The following is a 16,230-nucleotide window of genomic DNA, read 5'->3' on the forward strand; positions in this document are numbered from 1 at the left end:
GTCCTTACCTTGGGAATTAGCCTGCAAGACCCCGATGCTGTCATCAAACTGCATAGATTTGATGTTGAGTGACGCCAAGATGCATTCCTTGTCCTGAAGCGAAGTATCATCAATATTATTCTGATTGGCTGACAGGATAACGCACATGTCACAGAGGTTGATGTTGACAGCCCTTAAATCAGCCCGACTTAATGGTGTACCCTTTGGCATGTGGGTGGGGGTGGGCAGGGAGAGAGAGAGAGAGAGAGAGAGAGAGAGAGAGAGAGAGAGAGAGAGAGAGAGAGAGAGAGAGAGAGAGAGAGAGAGGAGGGAAAGAAGAAAAAATAAAAACAAATTAAAGACTGAGCCGGAGCTTTGGGACATTATTTAACAAGTATCTTTTTTATGTCTTGACATTAAGCTGGCCTAACTACATTTCAGGGAATAAGGGCTGCACGCTAATCTAAAGGGTAGTCTGTGCTGATGGCAGCATTTCAGGCCAGCTCTCAATACTCAATCAAGCTATTACTAACAAACGAGAGACGAATAATGCCAGGGTCTACATCTTCCTCCTGCCTGGAAATTGTCTTGATTTAAGTAACTGTCCTGTGGCAACCTCTGCCTTTCAGAACATAACAAGGGGGTGGGTTTCAAATGCCTGTTTATTTAATAGCAGGTCACTTCTGTCTCTGGCAAAAGACAGCATAGCCGACCAGAATTTCCAAAGCAGCCATGGGGAAATCAGCAAAGCAGGGTGTGATGAGGTGGGGCTCGTGGTTCTGCTCAAATGGGAGGCTGTGGGAGCCAGTGGAATTAGTGTGCATCTTGCAAATGGGAGAGGGCAAGCTTTGGGTTATAAAATTTTATTGCATATTTTTCAGTAAGAAAAAAAGTCAAGGAAACTACATAATTATCCAACAACATAAGAGTGATTAAATATATTATGGACACATACACAACTGACAAGTGTACTACAAATGTTGCCAGAACTTATTGAGTTGGAATAATTTCCAAGATAAAGGAATTAGGAAGAGTGGGTAGATGGGGTTCTAGAACAATTTAAAAGTATACCTCCATTTATTTAGAAAAAAACAAAGCTGCTTGAAGTAAAAATTATATACTTACAAATGTATGTAAATTCAAAGAGAAAACTCAGGAAAAACTTATACACTAAACTAATAACAGTAATTACCTCTGGGAGAGGAAAGGATGAAGTGGAAAGTTTGCTTTTGACTTTATATACTTCTATATTGCTTGAATATTTTATAACAAGAACAGATTTGTATATTACCGGTGCAATTAAAAATAAATAAGGCAGTAAACAGAGTTTTTTAAAACCACATAACAATGTGAGACAGTAGAAAAACCTTTGCAGATCCAAAGTTAATGATGGAGAGCAGTCATGTATATGATAGAGAGAAAGGACAGCACTCTCACCTGCTGTCCTCCTAGGGAAGTTGCAGTAGAACTTCCTGGAATATCCTGGGTCAGAAAACCCAGCAGCCAAACAGCATTATTTTGGGGGTCCCATCCAGCCATCAGCACCATTGATCCTCTAGGTTTATTTAAGCTTCTCTTTGTGTTTATGGATACCCCAGGAGTCTTCAACCTACAGCCTGCATTGGCCAAGGGTTTGCCAGCTGTTGTATGCATCTCCTATTGTTCCCATCATTAGATGGGCTTTGGGAAAATAGGACCTAGATAAAATTATGGAGCCTGTTGAACCTTCTTATGACTCAATGGATGCCATGACTCTATTCCAGGACTCCTAAATAATGCCACAAACTAGAGCCATAGTGCAAGAGCATGTAGGGTTATAGGTTCAAAAATGTCCTAGTTCAGGCACTGGAGCAGTATCTTGCAAGAAGGAGAGAAACGCCATCTTTTATGATCTCTTGGTACAAAATTAAGTGTGACCAACTTTCTTTATCACATTGCTATGTATAAACAACAGCTGTCTATGTCCATATTCTTTTTATTTTCACCTTGTAGGAAATCCAGCAGTAATTGTAATATGGGAAAACATGTCCAGTTGTAGACATAGGATTTCAAACCACAAATACACCAATGACATACACAGAAAGTTTTTGTGTTCCTTTGGCCTGCCCTTATATGACTGACTTTAAATAATGAAGATACAGGTCAAGGCTTTTAATGTACCAATCCACTGTGCTTAAGTGTGCTAAATTTGGGGGGATCTGTAAAGTCTTTGCGACTGTGAGACTCCTCCCAGCTTGCAGAGGGAGGTGAGTAAATGTGAAAGCAGCAAACAGAAGGAAACACACATAAGCACAAATACCAGAGGTCATACCACACGGCCCACCTGTATACACACACACTCAAGCACCCACCAAATCAGTTCACTTTTAACAGAGTTCACTTCAAATGTCAAGAGATCACATGGAATAGCACATGTAAGATAGTAATCACAGAAAGGTATAATCAAAATGATCATGCTTCTTCATTTATCAATGTATTTATAGCATATGTGCATGCTTGTCCAGCAAGTGAATTATAACAAGTGATCATCTTTAACTACATGCATACATTAAAAGTCAGGTTGTAGTTGTGAATCCAAAAAAGATCTAGAGCTTTTAGACCTATATGGGGAATTTATTGTACCAAGCATTAAGGGAGATACATACAGCTACACTGGAGTGCTGACTTGGACAGCCCCTTACAGATTCTTTAACACGTCATATTTGTTAGCTTGCATTGTCACATTTCTGAGGTTCTGGAAGCTGATAAGTAGTAGGAAAAAAAACATGCCTCTTGACGACTAAGGGGTTGCTTATCCATAAATATTATGTTAAAAATAGTAAAATAGTTGGAGGAGCCATGTGGTGGTGGCACATGCTTTTAATCTCACCACTCAGGAGCCAGAGGCAGGCAGATCTCTGTAGGTTCAAGGCCAGCCTAGTCTACATAGTGAGTAACAGCCAGAGCTATATGGTAAAATCTGTCTTAAAAACAAACATCCAAAACTGATAAATTATTGGATGATAGGTGATATTTTCCTGATTTTGTGACATAGACAACTACATAAAATTTGAAAAGAATAATCTTTCAAATATTTTATGAAGAATATATTATAATTTGAAAGTGGCTAATTATATGACTTTTAAATCATTCATCTCATATCTTTACATTAAATTATGGAGTCCCAAATTGTTTTTTATAGATTGGTATCCTACTGATCTTTGTAATAAAGATTTTATATCTATATAATATATATTATATAAGTATATATAATTTGTATATACACCATATATACACACATACATTTGTATATGTATATACATACATACAAAACAAAGCCATGGAAAACATTGCTGGTTTTCTAAACAAAGGGTGAATAGAGGTTGGTGCACAAAAGAGGTTTAGAAATTCTGTACAGTATTGATAATTCTACCCTTTATTTAATTGGTTATGTCAGAAGGAAGATGGGACAGATCAGCAATTTTCTAAGCATTAACCATGTCAAATTAAAATGTCAACGAGAATTTTGTAAGTGAATTCTTGGTGTAAATATCAAAACATTGTACATTTCACCTAGGAAGAGAATTTAGACACTGACATGGTTAATGCATGTGATGGTAGTGCAACCTCACCCCTGGCAAGGGGCTTCACTGGGCGGCAAATTCCTTTTAATAAGGCCTCCTAGGGTTTTGAGTTTCTTAGCAGAGCACAGAAGGACCTCAGGCCTGAAACCACATGAAGGAGCAGAAACATGATCAAAGCTTCAACAATTACAGTCACCTGGGATTTCCTCTTGTGAATGAAAACATGAAGAGCAGAACATCAAATAGTGTGACCCTGACTTACAGGCAATATGGACACCTTGGGGAAGTTGTGCAGTGTTTCCCACTCTCGCTTGAGGTACTCGATGGAGCCCACAAACACAATGTGTTTGAGCTCATGGTAGTGAAAATTGCTAGCACGGAGTGGCATCACCAGGTTCCGGAGGCCAATCAGGGCTGAACTGACATCCCCAAAGATGCAGACTACAACATGGCCACTCAAGACAGTCATGGCAGCTTCACTTCGTGTCTGTAACAAAAGTGCAAGACTATCAGAGAGAAGAGCTCCCAACATTGATCTAAGAGAGAAAGCATCATTTAAGCAAAGGAGAAAGCTAAACATTGGCTGAGTGCTTACTGTGTACCATTGCTGTGCAATTTACAAATGGTCTGAGTGTTCCCCACGGGCCCATTGCTATTAAAGTCTTCATCTCCATGGTGGCATTATTATATGGCAGAACTTCTATGAGTTGAAGCTACTCCTTATTGGATGTGTGGTACAGTTCTGAGAGTTCTTATGCAACTTCTTAGTTCCCCAGAGATAATAAGTATGAAAAGAGCAAACCTGGACATACCATTTATCTCTGGTCATGTTTGCTTCTACATACCCCTGCTATGAGCATCCAGCCTCACCAGAGACCAGGCAAATGGGAGAGCCCAACATGAGACTTTGAACCTCTTAAAGACTGAGAGCTACCTTTTCTCTTTATGAGTTAGCTGTCTCAGGTATCTTATTACAATACCACCAAGGTATCCAATACAGCTATGATTTGTACTACAATAAAACAAATGTTTAATTTAATTCAGAATAAAAGAAAAGGAGTGATTCTTCAAAATCATATATAAAATTGAACAAGGTACTCATTCTAATGGATAGAAGTATATTAGGGGAAGGGAAAAGGATAAAAACATAAAACTCAGGTTGCCAAGTCTTGCAGTACAATTTTTTAGGAAGTCAAACACTGGTTTAAACGTCCATCTCCATCAAGTTAGAGAGCATATAAATATTCCTAATAATTTTAGTGCACATGGAGAGAAAGCATTATTTTTCCTTCTTGATTCTATTTATTGCTAAAGAATATGTAAAATAATGGCAAGACTTACAAGACAGCTATTATTTCTACTTTGTCATTATATACATGTTATATAGTCACCTCTAATTTGAGCAAGGACATATATTGTACTTATCTCATAAATTCCTGTAAACATATACCCACACATTACCAATCCTTCTTGAGCAAAATATTTAAGAAGGATGTGTCAGGTAGACTTGTGAGCAGGAGACAGGGCAAAACAATCTTTAGGAGAACAAAGAGAAAAGGGGGGGATGTTTGTGTATGTGGGAAAAAAGGAAGCCTTCATGTCCATGACATGGTTGATTAACTTAGATGCCTTTTTAGACATCTTTTGTTAAGATGATGATTAAATGGTCCTATTCATTGGTTTATCTTTGCTGAAATCTGGGGTTCTCTTTCTTTGATGTTTCAGTGAGGTGGAATAGGCCATCATAGTATCAGTAGATAGAATGGGATATCTGAGGCCACAGGCTGCTGCTGTGATCTGTAGACTCAATCTGATGATATCCCATAAGCTTCTTCTATACATCTACTGAGTAAAAACCAGTTTTTAAAATTCACAATGACTAAAAAGAAAATCAAAATTAGAAATGTCATTATGAGTGATAATAATATGTAATTCACATTCTAATAAAGTTTTGCTGGGACACAATCAACTCATAATGTTTAGTATTTCCCATGGCAACTTTCATAGAAAGCAGAGTTGACCTCTGTGACAGAGATCATATGGCCTGTGAGACTTAAATTGATGGATATGCTCATCTATAGAAAAAGTATGCTGATCCCATGTTCAAACTTCGAGGTTTCCTGGATCATTCCTGGAAGGGCTTGCATTGTATAAAAACCCACAAATAGTCATCACAAGGGTCTAGAGGCCAATCAGTAAAGATAGAGACCAGTGTCTTTCTCCAGCCCCAGTCCTGCATCCACAAGGCTGACAGAGGAAGGAATACTCCCAGGTAAGGAAGACCATGGTTACCTGGGAAGTACAAATGGGCATCTGCCCATTGCTGGTCTTTTATTCATCATATAGGTGAAAAGAACAACAGGATGAGGCCAGAGTGGGGGTGGTTCCTTGTTTATCCTTCTAGTCAACACTTTCACCCTGTCTGCCATCTTTTCTGTTCTTCACTACATGCTCATAAGGACCCGGGGACTGGGGCAAGCATGTTAATGTCCACTGTGGAGATCAACCTCTTGCCTGATTTAATCCCTAGCATTGACCAGGGTATTGATTGCTTACATGCCAATATTGCAATTCACAACAATGTCAGGTTATTACAGTAACCCCTAAGGACAGGACAGCTTTCATTCTCCGATCATTAGAATGAAGCAGGAGCTATCATCATTGCTGGTTTCCCAGAGCAGAAGGGAAACCTGAGACATAAGGTGTAAGAAATTTCTCATGGAAGGTGACTGAGTAGGCTCCCATGAACCTCCCATGATCTCACCCCACTCTGTGGGGAAGACACGAGTTAGTTAGTCAGGCTGCATAGAAGTGCCAGTCCCTGAAGCCAGATGCAGAAAGACAAGCCCTCTGGGGTGTGCTATCATTAGGCTCCTGAATATTTTCAGTTGACCTGGTCACCTAAGAAGCTAGTTGCCCTCAACAAGAATGTACAAATGCTATGAAGAACGGAAACTGGAGATCAAAATGCAAAAATGAGCAGAATGGTACAGGCACAGAAGATAACCTCGGGAGCTTAGGCCTGGGCAGTTACCAATTGTCCAATATGCCAGAGCAATACCCCTGGAGATGTATGCCAAGCTCCAGTCCTGCACCTCAAACCTGGAAAGTCTGAATTTTCCACACTTAAGACCCAATATGAAACCCTTCAGGTGTCTCTCCACGCACCTTTCAACCCCTTGAGTATTGCCTACTTGTACTCTGTAGGATAACCCTGGCTGCTTTAAATCTACACTGGTGCTTACTCCATGGATCTGAAGAACAATTTGTAACTCATCCCACTTAGTGTCAAAAATTTTGTTTCATCGTTGATTTTATATCTCCTTTCCAATTAGAGGGCTGTCTCTGCTGTATGCAAAAAACTTAAAGGCACTAGATTGCGGCACTCTGTGGATAGTGGGTTCCCATAAGAATCTCCACATACGTACCGTGCCTCCATTCTTCTCATTTACTCATTGGATAAAAATTCCATCTACTCCTTACTACAGAGAGGCTTTCTTGGATCATAGCACCTCTGGACTCTGCCCTTCCCAGGATCCTGTTTTATTTCTTCAAAAAGTCCTCATTCATATTGAATCTGTTCTCATGGACTCATTCACCTTCCCACAGGCCTTCCCTTGGCCCCACTAGAATACAAGTTCTGTACATCATTAGAAGAATGGTACCTAACACATGGTGTGTTGGCATCAGTGTTTCCTCAAGTGATGCTGTTTTTCAGATGAACTTGTCCCCCTAAATTCCTTCCTTCTATAGGGGATATTGATCACATGTCAATTCAGAACATCCTGGACCCAGATGAAGTCTGCAGTATATGACTAAGCCATAGATGACCAACAACAGAGAATCTAAGTGGTTAGAACTGTCTCCCCTTCTGGCAAATCAAGCAGTGGTTGTTTGCTGAGCATTTTGACTCATGTAGTTTAGTCTGCAGACTTCACAACTCGGAGATGCCTCCAGCACAATGCTGTATTGGCTCACAATGCTCATTTATAATTAATTTGAAAACACAAACACTAGCTAGCTAAAATACAGTGGGGAAATCTAGTGGATTAGCACACAAAACAATTCTGAGGATCTCAAATAGTCCTTGTTAAGGCAGGGTGGCCCTGAAATTGAAAATGATAGGTTTTTCCTAGCTGAAAATGAAGTAGGCCCACAGCCATCTGGCGATTAGAGGCATAAGGGAGAAAGAGGCCTGTCTGACTGGTCTTCCTGACTATTAACCGTTTTTCATGAATTGGCAAAACAATAAACTCTAAGGAAGTCAATGTAGCCACTGAAACCTAAAGTTGTTAATAGGACAAACATAAAGGGTGCTAACTTTCCTGGGACAGAAAAGGAGAAGCCTGCTATTTCTAAAGGTGTTCACAAGCCATCGCTGAAGCAGTGTTCAGAGTTCTGGATGGTAGACCATAGTCCTACACTGTCATCCTTGGCAAATGCTCTGGTCTATCTGTATCATGTGTGAAGGACTGAAAACTTGTTAGGGTAAGAAACACTACTGTAGGTCTGAGGAGATGGCTTAGTTGATAAAGCACTTGCCACATGAGTACGAGGATCTGAGTTTGATTACTAGTACCCACATTAAAAAGAAAAAGCTGGAGACAGTGATGCATGCCCAAAATTTTAGTGCTAGGGAGGTGGAGACAGGATCCCTGAGACTCACTGGTCCAACAGTCTAGCTGAATCAGTGCGCTCCATGTCCAGTGAGAGACCCTGCCTCAAAAGAAACAGTAGAGCGTGATTGACAGATACACCTAACATTGGCTTCTCCCCCCCCCGCCATCTCTTTCTCACACACACACACCAAGGATACACATGAACACATAATACAACAAAACAAAATTTCTTATAACAGAAAACAGGGCAGGTACTAACTATTCCTATGTTTCATGGCATTTAAAAATAATCACGATAATGTCAACAAGTAGGAGAAAGGTGCTTCTGTGGAACCATGTGCTGGGTTTCACCACATTTCTATGAAGTTAGAGTAGTCCTCATCCCGCCTCCTTACACATGAGGTAATTAAAATGCATTGTCCAACAACTGGCCTAAGGCCATGCAACTAACAGATGGCAGGCAGGGCCAGACACTGGCCCCAGAGCCACATGAGGATCAGGGATATTGTGCATCATGATACCTGTGACAGCACATAACCACCACTATTGTCCTCAGAAAAACTTAGAGAATGAAAAGTCTGCTCTTGAGAGAATAAACAATAATAATTCTGCTCTAAACTAGTATTATGATCAGTGATCTCGCCACTTCAGTCCCTGGTCAGAATTTTAGTCATCAAAAATGGCTAGGGCAAGTGACAGTGGCCTGTACTATTCATTAGGAAACCTTCACTCTGAGTAAAAGTCGTCACGCCAGGCAGAGGGGAAGGACATCCATTCCATGTTTCCTCACTCACCAGGATGACTTTTTCAATCTCCTTGGGTGCACACCAATGAAACATTCCAGTAGAGTCGTACTTTTTCACGTTGGAATCCATGTTGTCAATCTGGTCATTGCCAGGAATTAACAAGGGGTCATGCCTGGGGAGAAAAGGCAGGGAAACCTAAGTGGAAAATGTGATAAATTATAAATGCAAAGGGTCCCCCTGAGTCACATCTCAGAGGAGATGACAGATGCGCAGAAACTGGTTGTCCCCAATGGCCATCTTCTGTCCGGCAGAACACATCCTTTGAAAGGCAGCTGCCCAAACCACACACCCCTCTGGAAGGGCACGTGACTTTGTCAGGTAGTAACTTTGCCTTTCTCCTGCCAATTGTATAAATGGGCTTCATGTCATTTTGTGGTTCCAGCTTCACTTTTTATGGCTATCCCATACCTTGTTGTCTCATTTTACCAGCTATCCAGTTTCCCCAGCACACACACACACACACACACACACGCACACACACACACACACACACACACACACACACACACACACAAAAAGGCTGCTATTAGCATTGGCAATGAAGAGGAAGGAATAGGAACAGAGCCTCATGCTGGCTGACTGGCATCAGGATGGAAAGCCAATTACTTGCTCTTTCTGACTACAACTTCTGACGCGATGCTCTTCGCAGTAAAAGCTTTAACAGGCTGCACTTTAAATATTTTAGCAATTTGCCCAATCAGATTTTGCTCTCCCTGGCTGAAGCCCTTTAAAGATTCAACAGTGTGTCACTTCAGAGCAGATTGACTACCAAGTGCCCACATCTGGAATACATGATTCAATACTAAACAACACCCTCTCTCCTCACCTTGACAACTGTATTTGTGCTTAACTGTCCAGTGATGGGGCCCCAAATCCCTGCCTTCATTTCCCAGCATAGCATCCCTTGGATGAGAGCCTCGAGGTCTGATGCATCTTAATAAACTTGCTTCAAATTCTCAAGACTACATCCACTCCTTCTGGAAGGATGGCTGTATAGAAGCCGCCCCTCCAGTGAGTTGGTGGGGTCTAACAGACAACTTAGGAATTACAATGAAATCAAGCAGCTCTACCATGTCTACAGTATAATAAACAAGCCCTCCAGCTCAGGAGAGAGTTGTCATCTGTGGCTCTAGCTCTACTATAGTCAGTATCTGAGTGTATGGGAAGTCCTTCTGGGCATCTATGTGCACCACTAACCACATATAATTAAGATATTATCCCAAGCAGACCTATTCGGCAACAGAATTATCTCCATTAAGCAAAATGTCAACCAAAGACAGAAAACAGAAATAGATTCAAATTTCAAAATGGTATAGGGAAGTGATGCTACCTTTAAAATAATCTATTTCAAACATTAAGGGATAATATTTATTTATGCTTTAATATTTCTTTCTGAGAAATGCCTCATGTCTCTCATCTCCATGCTCTGACTATAGAGGGTATGGTAACAATCTCTCTAATCTGGTCTAATGTCAGAATTAAGCTTGTGGCTATCTAGTGGGACCTGTCTATTATGTCTTCTACACACAGAGAATATAGGAAACTCAGGGCATGCTTTTATTCTCAGCAATTTGCTTTGAGGCCACAGCAGATGACAAATACCATGTGATGCCATCCTGTGGAGTCATCTTCAAGGAGCATGCTAGATTACTCCAGGAACTGTCATATCTGATCTTTAAAGGAACAGAACAACCCAATTCAGAGTAGCATCTCAGTGGCCTGGTTGTTGAGAAGTCTTCAGGGCTATAAACTAGCACCTATGTGAGATCCCTGAAAGACATGTAAGGTGTATAGAGAGAACAAACTCCTTGTGGTTGTCCTCTGACTTCTATACACGCTGGCATTTGTGTTCCCACCCCCACCCCCACATACACCATAGACACACCTATGCACACCCTTACACACACACACAATAAATTAAATTTTAAATGCTAAAAAAGAGGGGGACAATTATTGGGTTTAAAAACTGACTTAAACTGGTCATAGAACATGGTTGTAGACATAATTTGATGGTTTGGGGACAAAGAGGTAGTGGTTCAGTGGGTAAAGATTTTGCTGCACAAGCATAAGGACCTAACTTCAGATTCCAAGCCCTGCCCTGCAGAAATGTGGCTCATGACTATATCCCCAGGATTGGAGGGAGAAGACAGGTGGGTTCAGGCAGCTAACTGTCCAGCCAGCACAGCCAAGTTGGTGAGGTCCCCAGAGACATTTGTATTACAGAGTAAAATGGAGAGCAATAAAGGAAAACATAGGACCTCAAGCTCTGCACTCTACATGGGTGACCACCCCTAACATCTGCATACACAACACGCACACAGTACCTGTCATAGGTAGGTGAACAAAAGCTACTATAGAGAAGAAATGAGAAAATGAGGTCACCATTCATCCCTTGAAGAACATGTTTTGGGTTGCAAGGGAGTCTTAGCCCTGCCCTGAAGACACAGTCAAGTTCAAATTCTCTTGCCCTTGTTTGTTGTTCAGAAGGAAGGTGTTGCCGTAGCTTCCAAATGCCTGGGACCTGCTCCCAGTGCATTCATGTCATAAAAGATGGCCAGGACTACATTCCCTCCCAGTCAAGCTGAAGACACAGCAGGTGGGCAAAATTCATTTAAAAAATATGTATGCACTAGGAGAGAGGTCGATGTGTTTTGGTTTGGAACATTTGGTTTGCTCTAGAAGGTAGTATGTCTGGGTAAAAGTGGCCTGTAACCATCTTAGAAAGGAAGAAAGATAGGTGGCCAACTGCCCATCATTGAGAGGCAAAAAGGTGACAACGGGCATTAATTATAAGCTAAGATGGGGTTTAGAGAACTCCAGGGTTTCAATGCATGATTTGTGCTCTTACATGCAGAATCATGCAGCAAGTCTCTAGGGAACATCATGTATGCTCTGTCCTCCTCCATATAGATCTCTGAGTCTGGCCTGGATGATTTAAACACACATTATCTAGGCTTTCCCCCAAAGGGTCTGATCTGAGAAACATGAAAAAACTTTCCCTGAATGCAGATATTCACTTTGTAGAGCAGACAGAGCACTTGGACTTCCAACTTTGGTCTCTTTAATCAGTAAAGTTATCAATGGACATGAGACGCCTATTCTGAGCCAGGAAAAGAGGATGTCATAATGTCAAATGGAGGTTCACATGTAGCAGGAAAAAGAAAATATAGGTCAAAGGTCATGGTGCATTAGGGCGTGTGCTGTAGCAAGTTACCATGGAGGACAATGTAAAAGCTTTAAGAAAGGACCTGTTTATTCCACTTTGGTGCAGTATTAGGGGTGTTTGGAGGGAAAACAATAGAGTACCAGTTGATGTCCTGAGAGAAGGATCATGGGAATATCTGACAAGCTGTGAAAGATAAGTATCTTAGTGTTGTTCTGCTAGCAGCCATTCGAATCCACTCAAAGAAGTGAGGTCTAAGTAGTCACAAAATGGTACCCAAAAGAATGTCTGGTATGCTGTTGTTTACCCTAAGGCATAGAAGCCTCAGAGCAGTTGGAGGAAAAGTTCTTAGATGTGCGCTGTCAGTCACCAGAGGGTGAGCCACTGACTCAGACAACAGGCTGACTCATAAGATTAGCTAGACCCAGCATTGCGCTTCCATTCCAAACAAAGGAAAAATGGCATATAATATAAAGTACTGAAAATGAGTTCTTTTGCAAGGTACAAGAGCTAGGGTTCTGATGGGTGACTTTACTAACGTTGATGAGCCTAGAAGACCATCAGGTTTGAGGCAGTGGGTTCTCCTTGGGAAGAGAAGTAGACCAAAGGATTTGGAAGGATTGGGTCCCTGCTGAGCTGTGAAAGGATAGGTAAAAGAAAGGTTTCTGGAGAGTGGGGTCAGAAGCACTGAAGACAGGTGGGCTTACAGTTCCATTAAAGGCCGTGTTTGCTAGATTCCTCTGTGAGGTGGTGGGGGGCTTGGAATGTGACTCGTCCCAGTGACATGAGATTATGTGATTATTCTTGGCCAGATAGGATGGATTTCCTTGTCATGCCAGTTTCTCTAGCAATTTCAAGTATCTTTTATTGGCTTATGTGTCCATGAAACCTCTGGCACAGGCAGAAAGAGAGGGGTGGGCATCTCCAGGGGCAGGGGATTCTACAGATCTTCTGGAAGAGAGAGCCAATGTTCATATATATATATATATCATTGAGCACACCAACTAGCTGTGGTCCAGGGAGATCAGGAGGAACCAGGCAGGTTGCTATGCATGAGAAGGAGGTTCATGAGAAACATCTCTGAGCAAGAATTCTCAACATCTTTGGCTTGCAGGACAGCAATGATAGACCATATTTTGAGTTATGTTCTTTATAAAAGTAAGAAAGATCACTGGGGTGGGTCAAACAGTCCCTTTTCTCCAAAGGACTCAAAGCGTCAATCTTGACCTTGAACTTTCAGCCTCCAGAAGTTGAGAAAGGAACTTCCTGCTGCTCATTGCATGGCTCTACTTGAGTGGTGGTATTTACTGAACTTTTTTTGTTTCTTTTGTTTTGTTTTTTGTCTTTCGAGACAGGGTTTCTCTGTGGCTTTGGAACCTGTCCTGGAATTCGATCTTGCAGACCAGGCTGGCCTTGAACTCACAGAGATCCTGCCTGCCTCTGCATCCCGAGTGCTTATTTACTGAACTTTAACCTGCATCTGAGTACAATGCAGATGACAGCCTAGCCTAGAGAAAAGAGGAAGTGTGCTCAGTCTCTCAACTGAGCTAAAAGAGTTGTTTCCCCAAGGGTGTTTAGGAATCAATACCATTTTATACCAACAATGGTAGGGAACCACCTATATCCTCAGAGGCAATTTACAAGGTGGTAAAGACCCTAACCACAGAAACAAAAATGCATGTTTTCAAATCTTGGCTTTCCTTATACTTTCCAAGTTGTACCCTGCCTCAGCTTTTCAATCTGTAAAATGGGGAATGCACAATCATTGTCCAATAGCATACAAGCAAAGCCATGTCACACATACAGGGGACAACTCAGTAGATCTATCTCCACATGTATTTACTGCTACCATCTCTATTGGTCTTTCCTGTTAACTGAGATTCTAGTCCTGCTTTGTTGGCTCTCATCATGGCCAAAGGAAAAGGGCAAAGTGGAAAAGGCCAAAGATAAGGACACAGGACTACTTCTGTCGCCTTCCTACTCCATGGAAGAGTTCCTTTAAGCTGAAACATTATGAATATTGCCATGCTAAGATTCCCCCACAGTTTGTCCTTTGCCCTTCATTCCTGTGTGTGTGGATGGGAAACAGTGGGGAGCAGCAGCATAGCTTCAGTGGCACTGTGAGCCAGGAGGAACAAGGCTTTGAAAGACAAGGTCTGACTGACCGGAAGCCAGTCCTGCTGAGCTCCCCTCCTTCCCCCCTGTAGGAGGCAGCTGTGTCCTGTTCCCTCTCCCCTGCAGCCCCAGTCACAATGCCCTAAGCTGTAAAGAGAGGGCAAACAACATCAAGGGTATGCATGAAGTGTGCGGCTTGCATGAATACTCGGTAGAAAATTACCCCCGTGAGCCCTTGTCAAGACAATGTGCTGAGGAGTGGCTCAAAAATCAATTAAGGCTTGTGTGAGTCTTTGTCATGTGCCAAAGATCTGAAGGCTGCTTTAGGAATGCCCACTATTTATAACACAGCAGCCCCAGTGAGCTAGGCTTCTCTCTCTCTCTCTCTCTCTCTCTCTCTCTCTCTCTCTCTCTCTCTCTCTCTCTCTCTCTCTCTCTCTCTCTCTCTCTCTCTCTCTCTCTCTCTCTCTCTCTGCTTCTTGACTCTCAATTCCTACCTCCAATGTCCACAGCTAGAAATTAAGCATGCCTGACTTCAAGAGAAGAATAAAAGATCTTTGTTTGGAGGGTGAGCAGAGCAAAGAATGCCACTTGCCATCAATTAATCTTAGGAAGTGAACTAAGTGCCCTGCCACAGCAGAAACACAAAAAGCTTGCCTTGAAGACAAGAGCCTAAAGCTAAACCGCAAATCCCTTTCCAAGCAAACCTGCTGAGAGGAAGTCGAATTATATTTTAAAGAGCAGAGTTCCACTTACAGCCAAATCCCAGTTTACTGTGTGGCTTTGAGTTCAACACTGGGCTTCAGAAACTTACTTTAAAACAGAAGGAACCCAACAAAGTCCTGAGAGAAGGAAGCTGCTAGACTTCGGAATTTCACCCTTCTCCCTACTTAACTTTTAGGATCTAAGTTTTCATCTCATGGAAAGGCCTTTTCCATCACCACAAACGTCCTCCACAGACAGAGGGTGACCCCATCCTGCAGTGGACCCCCAGCAATGGGCAGCAGGGTGAAATGTGAGCCAGTCCCTCCACAAACAGCAGAGCATCTGTGGAACTACAGAGTGTTTCTTAGACTTCATCTTTTGGCTTCAGTGACGCCTGTGATTCTTTTCCTATACAAGTATGTGTTGTTCCCTCAGAGCAAAGAATCTGTGTGTCTGTCATATTCATTAAATGGTAAGCTTTGGCGGGACTGGGATCTTACATTTTCTCCCCCCTTGCATTTTCAGCAACCGGTAGAGGACACAGTAGGTGTTCAGCAGCCAGAATTACAAGAAAAACCATTCAAAGAGCTCTGGTCTCTGAGCATCACTAGGCCTATTATGCAGCCCATTCCTTTTGTTATCTTTTGGTGACTTGTTTTGGGCTTTTCTAATATTTTTCACATATACAGTGCATTTGAGTTAAGACACAATATATGCCATTAAGAAGGGCATCAGGGTGGGCAGGGAGACTATAAAGTATGTCTTTAAGCAATGAAGGCTGTCTGGAGTTTGCCTGAGCCAGCTGCCCTAAGTCCTCAGCAGGGAGGGATCAGGAGTAATGTCCTTAGTGGTCCAGACAGATGTTATTAATGAGGGAACTACTCAATAATATGTGTGAAATATGGATACTTCTGAAAGGTGGGTACTACCACTTCAAGAGTCTCTCATCACTCTGGTTCTAGTAAGAAGTCGGTTCTGGCCTGCCCCTTAGCTATTGGTAAATAATATTTCCGTTTTGTTGTGAGGATCCTGGCTTGTATAGTCTGTAGCTGCCAGAATCCTTCTACTCTGAGTCTACCTTCTTGATAGTCATCATTGCTGTTGAGATGTGGCTTTCTGGTACCCAGCCACTGTTTTCCACCAGACAGTCAACCATGGAGTCACCTAAACAAAACTTTCGCACCAAGCTCCAGCTACCCTGGGAAAACACGGGACCCTCTCAGCTTCTCTGCATCTAACTGCATCAGGGTTTCCCATTTTCCCTGAATACAGTATCACTT

The 16,230-nt window shown here is 42.0% G+C and overlaps 1 protein-coding gene across 32 annotated transcripts in view; it reads right to left on the reverse strand.

Annotated features, from left to right (window-relative positions):
• Positions 1–16,230, reverse strand: part of Kcnma1 (potassium calcium-activated channel subfamily M alpha 1) — a 688,790-nt gene that overhangs the window by 60,823 nt on the left and 611,737 nt on the right. For all 32 annotated transcript variants that reach the window (XM_005083504.4, XM_005083494.4, XM_013123140.3 and 29 more), the window contains 3 exons: positions 8,956–9,079; positions 3,805–4,029; positions 9–201 (listed from right to left, as the gene is read on the reverse strand). In XM_005083504.4, coding sequence (XP_005083561.1) covers positions 9–201; positions 3,805–4,029; positions 8,956–9,079 — 542 coding nt within the window. The remainder of the gene's footprint in view (positions 1–8; positions 202–3,804; positions 4,030–8,955; positions 9,080–16,230) is intronic.

This window comes from Mesocricetus auratus, unplaced genomic scaffold, assembly GCF_017639785.1.
Source record: "Mesocricetus auratus isolate SY011 unplaced genomic scaffold, BCM_Maur_2.0 Super-Scaffold_100053, whole genome shotgun sequence".
NCBI lineage: Eukaryota > Metazoa > Chordata > Mammalia > Rodentia > Cricetidae > Mesocricetus > Mesocricetus auratus.